A 14,957-nucleotide genomic window follows, 5' to 3' on the forward strand; every position below is an offset into this window, starting at 1 on the left:
CTGTTGACTAGAGATCTAGTTATATGTTCTATTGCCATCTATGTGGACAGTTCAACAGATCCCTAGACGTCTTGCTTGCACAAGCCTTTAAAAGCCTTATTTGAGTTTGCAGCACATTCTTTTTGTAGGAAGGGTTAAAATCATGTGAACACAGACATAAACATTTATTATTATTATTAGTCTGGTAAAAAAAAAAAAAAATTACTTTAGAAAAAAAAAAAACTGAGTGGCAAATAAGACACTTACCTGTTGTCCTGCTCTCAGATTTATCATCAGACTGACCTGAAAAACAAAAAACATTGTAAGATAGGGTCTGATACATATTTTCGACAGTTACATGATTTACACCATAACATAGACAGGGTTGGAAAGCCAACAATAACGACATTGACAGTATTATTAGGTCGACAGTTCAAATATAGACAGTATTAAGTCAACAATAATATTCCTAACCATATAATACGGGTTACATTCAAATTGTCGCCCTAGTGATACTGTGGACATTTGAATTGTCAACCTAATAATACTGTCGACCATATAATACTGTGGACATTTGAAGTATCTAATGTTGCAGACTTTTTTAGTGCCGACCAAATAATTGTCTAACCATCGACCTGCATACCGTAAGATGTTGGAGATAAATTATATTAGCTTTAACTGAAAACTTAAAACACAAAATAAGTATATAAGAAAGATTGAATATAGAGATTAGAATACTTATTTATGGAATAATATATTTTATCACTGCATATAAAACAGTATGGAATCAGTCATCTAAGTTAGGCGAAGATAATATTAAACCTATTGCCAGTAGCATACTATACAGAAATCATATTTTTATGCCCACTGATTAAACATAGTTCCTAGCAAGAGATTAGATAAAATGTATTTATTTTACACAATCCCAGTGAATGGGTAGGCTATATATTATATATTAAAGTTTTTGCTATTATTTTGCACTTTTAAGTTACTGAACTGGAAAATAAATGTAGCAAAATGTATACAGAAGAAAACAAGAAATTCACCAGAGTTAACAGCTTTTTTGCAATATTGCACACGAGCAGCTTTCTGACCTTCCTTGTTCTTTACACATACACGGCATTAAGTTTTCTAACCCCCTTCTGGGGTTACTCAATCATCCTAATTTGATTGGGACCATCCAAGTGATGTCACCACCAACAAAGGGACCCCGGTGGCATTAACATACCAGATTAGCATATGACTACATTTTTCAAATACATTTTGTACTATTTTTAAGGTCAATTATTAAATAAAATACTACACCATTGGCGGTTCTTCAACTTTTATTTTATTCTAGAGACACACTAGGATCATTGTACTGAAGATCTCAAATTCATCTTTATAAGAAGATACAATCATAAAAAAAAGGAAAGTCAGACATTGATTTATTTTTAAAAAGTATGCAGTATTTTATTAGTTTCATATTGGGGAGACTCAATATACTGCACTATTTTGCACTCTCTTGCTTTTTTTCTCAAGGTTACAGATGAGTCCCAAGCTGGTGTAAGAGCAGCAGCAACAGTTCAACAATTATTCAAACTTCACAAGATATTTACTATTACTGTGGTAGGAACACCACAATCATTACTTTCTTGTACATATTTATTTTTACTTTATTTACAGACTTAAATATATATACACATTTGGAGTGAGGAATGGAAATTACAGCAGTTCTGTTATGTTTTAACACACAGACATCTAGATATTTGGTTTTATGTTAAGGTAGTTAACGGGTCCACTTTCATACACTAGGATTACCTCACTCATCCTCTTTGTAGCCATTTACTTAAGAACCAGAAAACACAATGTTCCTAATAATATGAGTGAATGGGTTAACCCAATCCAATGGTTCCCAAACTTTTTCAGTTCACGGCACCCTTAGAGTCTCCAAATTTTTTCAAGGCACCCCTCCAAAATAATTACTGAGCATTCCTGTTTTAGAAGTAGTTGGGTCAAAAAAAATATAATAAGTATTTAGGTCACGACAGAAATACTTATTTAGTTATATGCAAAAATGCACCTCTGCATCCAGACACTCTGCCCCCTCTGCATCCAGGCACACTGCCCTCTCTCACGCTGTCCCCTCTGCCCTCTCTCACGCTGTCCCCCTCCTCTGCCCTCTCTCACGCTGTCCCCCTCCTCTGCCCTCTCTCACGCTGTCCCCCTCCTCTGCCCTCTCTCACGCTGTCCCCCTCCTCTGCCATCATTCTGTCCCCCTCCTCTGCCATCATTCTGTCCCCCTCCTCTGCCATCATTCTGTCCCCATCCTCTGCCATCATTCTGTCCCCCTCCTCTGCCATCATTCTGTCCCCCTCCTCTCACTCTTCCCCGCGCCAGGCGCCAGCCACAGAAAGGAGGAAGATAACAGGAACTTACCGAGCCGCCGGGCGCCGGGACCCAGCATCCTCCTCTCTCCCGCAGCTGTCACTGACGTCGATATTCAGTGACAGCGGCGGTAGAGAGGAGGCTGCTGGGTCCCGGCGCCCGGCGGTTTGGTAAGTTCCTGTTTTCTTTCTTTTTTCTAGGTCTGGCCCGCGGCACCCCAGTGACAGCGCCGCGGCACCCCTGGGAGCCGCGGCGCACAGTTTGGGAACCGCCGGACCCAATCCAAGGCCAGCAGATTATGCTTCCATTTTCATGAATATATTTAACACTATTTAAACAAAAAATGATTCAGAACATGTACAAAATGTAATTATTTTTTTAGCAAATACTTGTACCAAAGTAGGAGACAAGATGTTTATTTTGTTGGTGCATTTTTGCAAAATCTAGACCATATATAAAAATGGTGGAGGGCACAGCAGGAGGTTTTAACATGTTTTCCAAATCACACATAAGTTTACAGTTCTTTTTTTATAAATCCGTGGCCAAAAAAACTGGCACTATTTCTTCCAAAAATATTTTGATATACACATGTCTTTTTTTGGTTTGCAGTGGAATAAAATCCAAAAATTAGAAAACTGTACCAAGCCTTAACTCAATCCCCACAACAGGTTTAAACGGGCAGGACAAAATTATTGCCACCTTTTTGTAGTAGTTATAAATAATTTGATCTATTGCAAGCGATTCTTCTTCACTTTGGAAATTAACTCACTTGTGGTGAATTGCAGGTGATAAAAATCACTGATTAAAATTACCTTGAATAGAGAAAGGGACTCATTCTGTTTTGTGTAATTGTGTGTATTGCAATGAGCACAGATAGAAGAACTTGCCAGGAGTAGATCAGAAAGAAGATTGTAGCAAAGCATGGATAATCTCAAGGCTACAAATCAATTTCCCAAAACCTTGATGTTCCCGTCACCACTATATGTAATGTTATTAGATGCTCACAGCGATATGACCAACTGCCCTGGATGTGGCCACAGAAAACATGACCAAGGATTACAATGCGAGACAGTTCGAATGCTGTATTAAAGCACCGCAATCACCTGCCAACTGCTGTTTTCAGATCTCTCCAGTGTTCTATGGGATTCATATCTGGACTCATTGCTGGAGACTTCAGTCCAGTCCAGCTCCTTGTCTTGAGCCATTCCTTTCTGAAGTGTGTTTGGGATCATTGTTCTGCTGCAAGACCCATGACCTTCGAGGAGACCCAGCTTTCTGACACTACGCTCATAATTGCGCTCCAAAATGGCCTGGTAACATCCAGATTTTATAATGCCATGCACACGTGCAAGACACCAAGTACCAGATGCAGCACAGCAACCTCAAAACATCACCGAACAGCCTCCATTTTTGGCCGTGGCCTTGTGGATGTGTTTTGGGAAACTCCTGATAGGCTCTATTATGTATCTCTCTGCAGTGAGTCCCTCTTGGGCCTGCTACCATAGAACCCCCCCAAAAAAATCTAAAACTAGGGAGCCAATAGTAAAACCAAATGTATCAAAAAAGATATAATGCAAAAATTCTAAACTAGATGACTAGATTACAACAGAAAGCTAAACACTCGCTGCTTACAAATATATGGGATCACTGCTAATCCCAAAATTGTTTACATTTTTTAATTATTTTGTATAGTTTCTAGATGAACACTATCTTTGTCTTTATTATATTTAACAATTTTGTTGCTCTTTAAAAGTTATTTAAAAGTTATTACTATTTTAGCATAATGGATTAAGGTTTCTTGGACCCTGTACCATTACACTGGAATTACAGAGCTAGCCTAATATTTCTCATCACCTAGGTACCCACAATCCAAGGGTGCTGGGGCTGGTAGTCTTTGGGGAGCTTTTTATTTTGCAAATGGCCATTTGCGAATCCTATTTAAAAAAAAAAACAAACAAACAAACAATTGTCTGCCAGGCATATTTAAAAGTGCACATTCATTTAGAGGCTTTTGGAAACACCTCCGTAAAATCAATTTTTGCCTACATTAAAGGGTTTGCAAATACTCCAGTAACCTAATTGCTGTCTTGGACAGCCCTGTTCATTAATGTAAACATTTCTTTTTTTCCTAAAATAAATGTATTAAACATAATACTACTAATTTTAGCCTCATTTATGGTTTAAGTTTATCATGAAAGTTAGGGGACTGTATTTATTGCTTGTCATTTTTGTGTATTTTAAAGCCATTATTGCATTGGGTGTCATACACATAGAAATGTGCTCTCCTGCAGCTGAAAGGTACAACATACTTCCCACTTCACAAAATTAGGTTTCCAGTCCCTTTTACCTACTAGTGAATTCAAGATCTGGGATGTAAAACATGTGTATCTATTCAGAGAACACCTCACTACATGCCTCTACCCATACCAGCTTATTTAGATAAATCTACTTGCCAAATTTTATCTTAGTGTGTTTCAATTCAGTGCAAACATAGGATTAATTGTGCACCCAATCCACACAAGCAAGGTACACCCCGATTCCCTCAATTCCTCCCCCATAAGACAATCCTTCACAGAAAATGCCACCATTTTGGCCTACAAATCGATGCAGCTAAACTGATAAAAATGTGAATTATCAGTACAATCAATTCCTTTTCCTTAAAATACTCAAAGGCAGAATTCACAATGGGAAGGTTTCTATTTTGTTCCATCTAAAGACAGGTCAAACAAAAACTCAGGCAGTATATAATCCAGATCCTCCCCTTCCTCTATGTATTTCAGCAGTTCCCAAGCTGTCTTTGGAACATATAAAACAACTAGGGGGGTATTCAATTGTTAGCGTTAACGCTCTCAAACGAGCGCTCAAAAAATCTTCGCGTTAATACGGTAATTAGTCGTGGAATTTCAGCTCGCCGCTCCCTGAGCGGCGAGCTGAAATTCCGCGGACAAACTACCGTATTAACGCTTTTCACGCGCAATATTACCGTATAAACGGTAATATTTTTTGAGCACTCGTTTTGTCTCAGAGGCCATCTGTGCCCAAGATGTAGCTCCTTCAGTACTTCTGATTAGAGATGGTCACTGACCCCCGTGTTTTGGTTTTGGATTCAGTTTTGGATCTGGATTACCGTCGTGTTTTGGATTTGGTTTTGGTTTTGCAAAACTGCCATTGCGTGTTTTGGTTTTGGTTTTGTTTGGTTTTGTTTTGCTATTTTTTTTGGAAAATCCATGTTTTTGGGCCTAAATTAACCCAATTTAGTGCTCCAACTGTTTTAGAGACAAGTAATCTAATTGTTGAGGTAATAAATCATCCAAAAAAACAGTTTAATTCTTCGTTGGTAGGCCTATTCTACACACAAAACAGATCGTCTTCCTCTCCATCTATGCATATTGGCAATGCAGCCATCGTCTTTGAATGTATATTACACCCTACACTTATAGTTAAATATGTAAAGAAATGGAAAAAGCCAGTTTGGTTTCTGTCTCTCTAGGCCCCCCTCCACTTGTATAAAATACCAAAAAATTCAGCCATTATAGACTGTACAATATTAATTGACATGGAGAAAGCCAGTTTGGTTTCTGTCTCTCTAGGCCCCCCTCCACTTGTATAAAATACTAAAAAATTCAGCCATTATAGACTGTACAATATTAATTGACATGGAGAAAGACAGTTTGGTTTCTGTCTCTCTAGGCCCCCCTCCACTTGTATAAAATACTAATAAATTCAGCCGTTATATACTGTACAATATAAATTGAAATGGACAAAGGCAGTTTGGTATCTGTCTGCATCAGATCCTCTCTCCACTAGGAGTAAAATAGAAAACTATTCAGCCGTTATATAATCTAGAATATAAATAGAAATTGAGAAAGGCAATTTGGTATCTGTCTGCATCATAATCATCAACATCATTAGCGCCCTCGTCGCCTACACAAATCTCCCCCTCATCCTCTTCTAATTCCAAAGTGGCATCCTCAATTTGGGTATCACCGGCTACACTCGGGCTATTAAGGCACACATCAGCAGAATGCTCACGATTAGACATCCCACTGTTGGATGGACTCTCCACAGGGATTGTTGTCATTTGTGAATCAGAGCAAATATTCTCCTGTGATGCCTCACTGTTATCTTGCAGCTCGGCTTTGACGCGTAACAGTAGTTGTGCACCAATTGTAGGCTGGGTAACTTTTTGGGATCTGCCACTAATAGCCAAAGGTGAAGGCCTCATTCTCTCTTTGCCACTGCGTGTGTAGAATGGCATGCTTGCAATTTTTTTTTTATCGTAACTTAACTTTTGCTCAGTTACACTTCTTTTTCGCTTCAATACAGTAAATTTTTTTTTGTTTTTGTTTTTTGCACTAATTTGAAAACACTCTGTTGTTTGACATCGCCTTGGCCAGATGACGTACTGGGAACACTAACATCAGGACTGGTGACAGAACCTGGTTGCTCATTCAGATCATATGTGGACTGCTTTGAATCCATTCTGAGCGCAAACCACTGGGGAGTGCTAAAAATTATTTAGTAGATACTGCTGACAGATATGACTTTTGACAGCCAGAAATATTAATGCACAATTAGGGAGGACACCCCAAAAGCACTGAGGAGTGCTAAAAATTATTTAGTAGATACTGCTGACAGATATGACTTTTGACAGCCAGAAATATTAATGCACAATTAGGGAGGACACCCCAAAAGCACTGAGGAGTGCTTAAAATTATTTAGTAGATACTGCTGACAGATATGACTTTTGACAGCCAGAAATATTTATGCACAATTATGGGGGACACCCCAAAAGCGCTGGGGAGTGCCAAATATGAAGAAAAAATAATAAACCTCTATCCTCCTCTCTGCACTAGCGATTTTGGTTAGAGCAATTGCAAGAACAATATTGTATTCTCTGTCCCTGCTCTAATTAGCCTATGACTACACCCTGCTCTCTCCCTCTGTCAAATGGCGATGGATTGCTGTGGAGGCGTGTATTTATAAAGTTGAAGTATCGCGAGAACCGAGCCCCGAGATCCGACGACGTCACAATGACGTTCGGGCTCGATTTGGATTCGGAATGGGCGGGAGAGTACCGAGCTGCTCAGCTCGGTACTCGGATACCCAAAGTTCGGGTGGGTTCGGTTCTCGGAGAACCGGACCCGCCCATCTCTACTTCTGATACTTTATGCCCATTCCTCTTGTATGTATTTATGATCACTTCTCTGATCCATCTGGATATAGCTTGGTTAGGAGGGAGCATATGAGAATTGCACATAATATAAAACACTCCATCAGAATCAGCTGTAAAGGTGCTGTCACAAACTGCCCAACTTCTGTGTTGTTGTATTTTATTCTCTTTCTTGCTTTCCCCAGGCTCTGGAAGAGTACTGAAAGCTCTGCTTAGTGACTTCCATAGCACTTTCTACTGAACAGGGAACACTTAAGTAGCTTTCCTTTTACTGCTTCCCATTCATTTCCTGGTGCCCGGCAATGATGAATGCGCAGACAATGCTACTGGCCTGCTGGTGGTGTGTCACTGGAATTGAGATCAGCCAAGCCCTGCACTACAGAAAAAATAAAAACTATTACCTGACCAGGATTCTATTTCCAGGAGCTGGATTATATACTGATTGGGCTCTTGCTAAACAAAACGAAAACCTAACTATTGTAAAGGCTGCCATGGAGGAGTGAAGAGGAAAAACAGGTGCATTAGCTCAAAGGAAGGCACTTGCCATCACAAAAGTGTACTTTTGCACTTTCATAATTGACCGTTAGTAACTCACAAGCTTGCGCTGCACAAATGCACTGTGAGGATTGCTGGATTCAAACCCAGCTGCAGAGACTTCAATTCCAACAGCAGCTCAAATAATTGTAGTCTGAGCTTTTCATCTGCATCAGATCCAATTACAACATGGTGCAAAAAAAAGTGGAAGTAGGGATCACCAATTAATTTAGCAAATCAGTTAACAATATACACAAAACTTTTTCAATGAGTAATGAGCTTGAATAGCCCATCAAGCATTATAAAACGTAGTCATGTGTACTGAAGACACATTTGCAACAGGGATCAGACTTACTGTTTTGTCAGTCATCCAAGTTGCATTCAAGCACCAGAAGTGTATGTATTACTATGTAGACTGTGAGAGCATTTCTAGGTTCTCAATGATGATGGTAATAATGATATGTGAAGGAGTTAAAAATCTTGGTATTTGCCTCAAAAATACATTCAGTGTAATCACCAGCTCCAGCCTTGAACAATCTCAAAGACCCCGGATGGAGGCCTAGGACATGGGATAATGGATGATGAGGACATTGGGAGTACTGGCTCCAGTGAAAGTTGATAAGAACCCATAAAAGTGACATGAAGAGAACTAACTAGCTTTGTCAGAAGATTTATATTTACTCAGGAAAATATCAATCTTGTGTTTCTGCTCTATAACCAGATCAAAAGCTTTTTCATGTATAAAATGTATGCCAGAAATAAACGAGGACAGTTCAGTATACATCTTGACATTGGCATGTCTGTGTCTTGATTACTGATCTCCTGGTTAACCAGCATCTTATCTCACTGATATCTGAAGGGACTTGATAAAAGAGAGGTAAAATTACCCTAACATTACGTGGGGGCTCCAATAGCCGGGATCTCGGACAACCGATACAGATGACAAATAACGCTTGCAGCACCAGCTGGAATCACGGACAGCTCAAACCCGTACGGTAAGTAAATTCAGCTGTGATTTTTTCCACTGATTTACTCTCTGTCCAGCATTCCTGTTGTGTGTCTAAAAGCTGTTCATCTGTATATGGTAAGAGAGATTTCCTGAACCCAGATATCTGTTTGAGAGCATAAAAAGCGCTAACTATATGGTTGAATTTAATATATGTCAAAAGTACTCACGATTGTATTTTAATAATTCATTTGGTTATTGTTCAGACTGTTCATGTGCTGTTATACTTAGAAAGCATTCTGATGATACTGTTCTACACTGGAAGCTGTAATTGATAGAACTGTTTTTGAATGTGTTGTGGATGCAAAGCAATATTATTGTATGTTAAATGTGCATTTAAATAAGGATATATATTGCAGCAAAATATAGGGTATTTTTGGTCTCAAGTGTTACTATATTGGCAAGTTAATCACATACCCTTTGAAGGGAAGCCTATCTGTCTGTACAGTATAAAGAAATTACCACCTGGGTTACATAATGATATTGTAAAAGGATATTCTGGTGATTATGAAATAAGAAAGCAAAAATGGTTACAGCTGCAACAGAGATTTGCACAATTGTTATTATTGTTGTTTGATTATATTTCTTTGTATAGTATGCAAATATTTTTCAGCCAGAATAGAAGGAATTAAGAGGTTTTTGAACGATAGTATTGAGGTATAATTCTCTGTAAAATACATATAACTGCTATAAGAGTGCATGCGGTAAAGCAACCCAACAGTACAGTATATTCAGAAATTGATCAATTCTGAATACTAGGGTGCACAGGCTAGCAGGGTTGTTGGGTTTATAAAACCCACAAAGGTACAGGAATACAGAGAAGTAAAGAAATTTCTAAAAAAATAAAATAAATCGACAACAAATATTTAAAAACAAATATTTGACAGAGCAGGTTTCCCATTAGAGGGCACACTAGATCCAGAAAAGTGAAAGGTTTCAAAACACCAATAAAGCATGGATAAGCAGAAAAGGACAAGCAGATGTGGTTAACATGTGGTATACAGTATCATTAGAGATGAGAAAAAAAAAAGAAAAGAAAAGAAGAGAGAATGCACACATAGGTACAGGTGTATTAGACATGCCACCGCCTTATGTGGACCCTACAGCTCCACTGCAGAAACCAGACAATAGACCAGATACACCACTAGTACCTCAACAGGCAGGTCACATAGTACAGTTAGCAGCACAAAAGGGGCATTGGCAAATAGAAACTCATTCAGTGACCCCAGTGGACGCAGGTAACACTCCATCAATCACGTTTCAAACCCCAAGTCAAATACATTCTCAGTCTAATAATAATGAAATAAATGATTATCCTGAGAGACAGTGTTTGCAATGTGGAATCTAATGCACCTCCTTGTACAGATAATTCTTACAGGAAAATGTTTACAAGATACCAATGATGGTAAGCCGGTTGAAGGATCACAATATCAGTCCATTAAAGAGAAACAACAAATCAGAGGGTGAGAAGGAGAACAACATTGGAAAAGCAGGTATTGCATTCTCATACTAATATGTATCCAGTCAGAATACAAAGGGTGCCTAACCCAAACTTTGATGCCAATACTGCCGAAGGTGCTAATAATGGGAGTGATGACTCAAATAATTAACAGCAGGGGTTAACAGCAAGAGCACCAGAAGGTGACAGGGGGGCTATTACTCATCCTGCAACCCCTGTAGAACAAAGAAATACGTATAACTGGTCTTGAATTTCTAGCCAGAGTACAATGGTGGTGCCATAAACAAAATTAAAAGCACCAGCAGCACTAGACATAACACAGAGAAATGATTCAGTAAGGATGTATTTGGATAAATTAACTACCAGACAAAATGATGGTTTTTCTACAGAAACCCCAGATGGTCAAAGAATGTTGAAAACAAAGTTTTTGAATGGTTTAACGAATGAGGTAAGAAGCCAACTCTTTACAGTCAGACCTGAGGCATTGTCTATGAAAATGTAATCTTTGCTACAGGTACTTGGAGGACTGGAGGACCAGGAGGCAGGAAAAAAGGGAAAAGAATGCCCAAAAGACTCCTCAGGTAACTGTACACCTGGTACAGGGAAAATAAACATGGCAAGTAAGGCAGCAGCCATAAGGAACAGAAACAGTAAGTGCAAGACAAAGGAATCAAGGTGAGGACATGACTGGCAGATGTTTTTGATGTAAATTACCAGGTCACATGAAGAAGGACTGCAGGAAATACAAGAAATGGCAGCAGCAGCAAAGAGATGAAGATATGGCTCCCTGTTGTCAACACCTTGCCCAGTTCTTGTAAACACCTCTGAAGAAGGTAAGCTGCCTGGAACTACTGTGCAAATTACACTGCTCACTGGTCAACAATTGGACTGCCTAATTGACAAGGGAGCAAGGCAAACAGTATTGAGACACGATCAAGTACCACAAGAATAAGTGACCTCAGATTATGTAAAAGCATCAGGGTTGACAGGACAGCCTATACACCTTAGGAAAAGTAAAAAAAAGTGAAGATACAAGTAAACAAAGACTGTACTCCTGTCCCTATAGAGTTTCTCACTTCAAACACTTGTCCTGTAAATCTACTGGGTGCCGACATATTACAGTTAATGAGAGCATGCATTAAATAAAGCCCAGAAGGGATAAAATGCACCAGTCAACTTCCAGACAACATATCTAATCAGGTAGAAGCAGCAGTTCAGGTGTTTTTGAAACAACCAAGTGAAAACACATCTCAAGATGAGGCACCACTACCACAGTGGCTGAAGGATGTACCTGAGAAAATATGGTCAAAGGGAAAAAACTGATGTGGGACTGTTAAAAATTGCTCCGGTACAAATTATACTAAAACCTAACACACTACCAATATGTGTTAAACAATATCCTTTGACTTTGTTACAGAATAAAGCAATCACAAATCAATTACAAGAATACCAAGGCAAAGGTATAGCAAAGAAATGTCGATCACCTTTCACCACACCTTTATTCCCAGTCAAGGAAAGAGAACAGTAAGAGGGAGGAGCTCCCGAATTCAGGTTAATTCACGATCTCAGAGAAATAAATAAATGACTGGTTGTGAACACACCCATTGTCCCAAACCCACATACCTTGCTGAACCAAATTCCTGTTACATCAATGTGGTTTACAGTTATAGATCTAGCAAATGCTTTCTTTTCTGTACCAATAACTAACGATTCACAGAAAATGCTGGCTTTAAAGCATGAAGGAAGACAATACTGCTGGACCAGATTGCCCCAGGGAGGAGCCACCAGCCCTTCAGAATTCTCTGAAGCAATGTTAACTGTCTTACAAGGCTGGTTACCGCAATATCCTGAAACTACCTGACTATTGCAGTATGTTGATGACTTGTTGATAGCTGCTGATAGTGAACAACAGTGTAAAGAAGAAACTGTTTCTCTACTAACCTTTTTGGGCCAGCAGGACTGCAGAGTGTCCAAATCCAAGCTCCAAGCAGCACAGAAGGTAATTTTCTTAGGACACTGCATTTCATAGGGCACTAAACATCTGACGCCACAAAGAGTCCAAGCGATACAACAGGTAAAAACACCTTTCAGCAGCCAGACTCACTAAGTACGAGGTAGCATTGTTAAGTGCTTCACATGTCACAATCAAACGGTGCACAGTATTAAATCCAGCAACATTGTTACCCCTAATGTATGAATCTCAAGATTCAAAAGGAGGGAATAATAGTGAAGAACAAGAGCCGTCAGAAGAAAGACATTGTGATAGTGAAGGTGATGACGATGAATTGGGTGAAAATATTAACCACAATTTTTCTTTTTCACATGATTGCCTCGCTCTTATGGATATGGAAGCACAGTCTCTTCCAAATGTTACTGACTCTCCCTTGTCTAATGCTGTGTATGTACTTTATGTAGATGGTTCCAGGTATTATGATAACGGATCACCATTTACAGGATACGCGATGACTACAGAAAATGAAGTAGTTGACTCAGGACCACTATCATCGATACTGTCAGCACAAGCTGCTGAACTGATAGCACTCACCAAGGCATTGGAATATGCAGAAGGAACCACTGCCAATATCTACACGGATTCCAGGTATGCTTGGGGAGTGACACAGGACCTTGGTCCAATATGGAAGAGCAGAGATTTCAAGACCTCTAGTGGTAAGGACATACAGCATGCCAGTCTAATAAGAAACTTGTTTAGAGCATTGCAATTGCCACACAAGTTTTCCGTAATTAAAATAGAAGCACATACAAGGAATGAGACTTTTGTTTCAAAAGGGAACACGTTGTGCAGATGCAGAAGCAAAAAAAAAAAAAAAAGGCGGCTAAGAGAAAGCCTGAAAGAGAAGTATACACAGTACAGAAAGAAATGTCTGACTACACTGATCTTAAAAAGTTTCAACAGCAAACAGGACCATTGGAGAAAGAAAGATGGAAACGATTAGGAGCACAAGAAGATTGCGCTGGTATGTGGAAACTGAATGATAAACTTTGTCTTCCACAGGTTTTGTTCACTCCCATGTTACAGATAGCTCATGGACAGCCGCACCTGGGGAAGGAACAGATGACCAGCGTGGTCCATCAGCATTGGATAGCTCCAGGATTCAATAACGCTGCTACAGACTATGTTCAGGCCTGCTGGATCTGTGGAACTTCAAATCCAGGAAAAAGGGTAAAAACGTCACAAGGTACCACTCCAAAAGCCTTTTATCCTTTTCAAAGACTACAGATAGACTATATACAACTGCCTAAATCTGGAATATATGAATATGTTCTAGTCTGTACATATCTTCTCAGTAAATGACCGGAGACTTGGTCAGTAGCCAAGGCAACAGCAAAAGCAACTGCGTAAAGACTGATTGGTGAGATTGTGTGCAGGTATGGTGTCCCTGAGGTAATTGAATCAGATAGAGGTACACACTTCACAGGGGAAATAATGCAACACATAATGACAGATCTAGGCATACAGCAAGCTTTTCATGTGCCGTACAGACCACAGGCTAGTGGGCGAGTAGAAAGGTTAAATGGGACATTGAAACTGAAAATTCAGAAAATCATGGCTGAAATAAAAAAAAACATGGCCAGAATGTCTTCCCATAGCCTTGTTTAGTGTAAGAACTGTGCCAAATAGGAATAGCAAGTTGTCTCCTTATGAAATACTTTTTGGAACACTACCAAAGACAGTCTGTTATTATCCACAGCAATTACAACATAAACATGGAGATTTGGACTAGCTATATGATAAGTCTAACTGATCATTTAAACTATTTGCATGTTCTAGCATTTTCTTCACCTCCAGAGCCTGATTCAGACCTACAGCCGCATAAGCTGAAACCTGGCGATTGGGTGCACTTAAAGAAACACATGAGGAGAACTTTTGAACCAAGGTTGGAGGGTCTGTATCAGGTCTTGCTGACCACCCCCACATCAGTGAAACTCCAGAACCGAGACTCCAGGCTGCACGCATCACACTGCAAGACGACGCTGGTCACACTGGACACATAACCTAGATCTTTGTGATAACACAGACATAAGACCTGTTTGCCCACAACAAACTGCAGTATTTCAAACATGTATGTTGCAGCATAACACTAGTGTTTATGTATGGGCATTACACCCACTACTCATTATCACTGTGGTATTGATCATATTGATAGGATGGAACTGGTATATGTCATGTACGTTCAGAAAAGATATACAGAGATTACAGCAGAGGCATGAAGAAAAGATACTTTTTGAATAAACAGGGGCAGAAGTGCTGATATCTGTACTCGGTCCCGGGTGAATGGTGAAAGACCCTTGCTTTCTCACAAGAGACTGTACAAAATTAGTCTGGGCTGCGTTAGATGTCACCATTTCAGGCCTTAACATTTTTTACCTTTTATATATATTATTAAAAGGAGGGAGATTGTGAGAGCATTTCTAGGTTC

General features: G+C 39.4%; 1 protein-coding gene across 1 annotated transcript in view; it reads right to left on the bottom strand.

Annotated features, from left to right (window-relative positions):
* Positions 1–14,957, bottom strand: part of GTF2F2 (general transcription factor IIF subunit 2) — a 171,777-nt gene that overhangs the window by 106,410 nt on the left and 50,410 nt on the right. The window contains exon 5 of the mRNA XM_075199735.1: positions 247–282. Coding sequence (XP_075055836.1) covers positions 247–282 — 36 coding nt within the window. The remainder of the gene's footprint in view (positions 1–246; positions 283–14,957) is intronic.

This window comes from Mixophyes fleayi, chromosome 2, assembly GCF_038048845.1.
Source record: "Mixophyes fleayi isolate aMixFle1 chromosome 2, aMixFle1.hap1, whole genome shotgun sequence".
NCBI classification, from domain to species: domain Eukaryota; kingdom Metazoa; phylum Chordata; class Amphibia; order Anura; family Limnodynastidae; genus Mixophyes; species Mixophyes fleayi.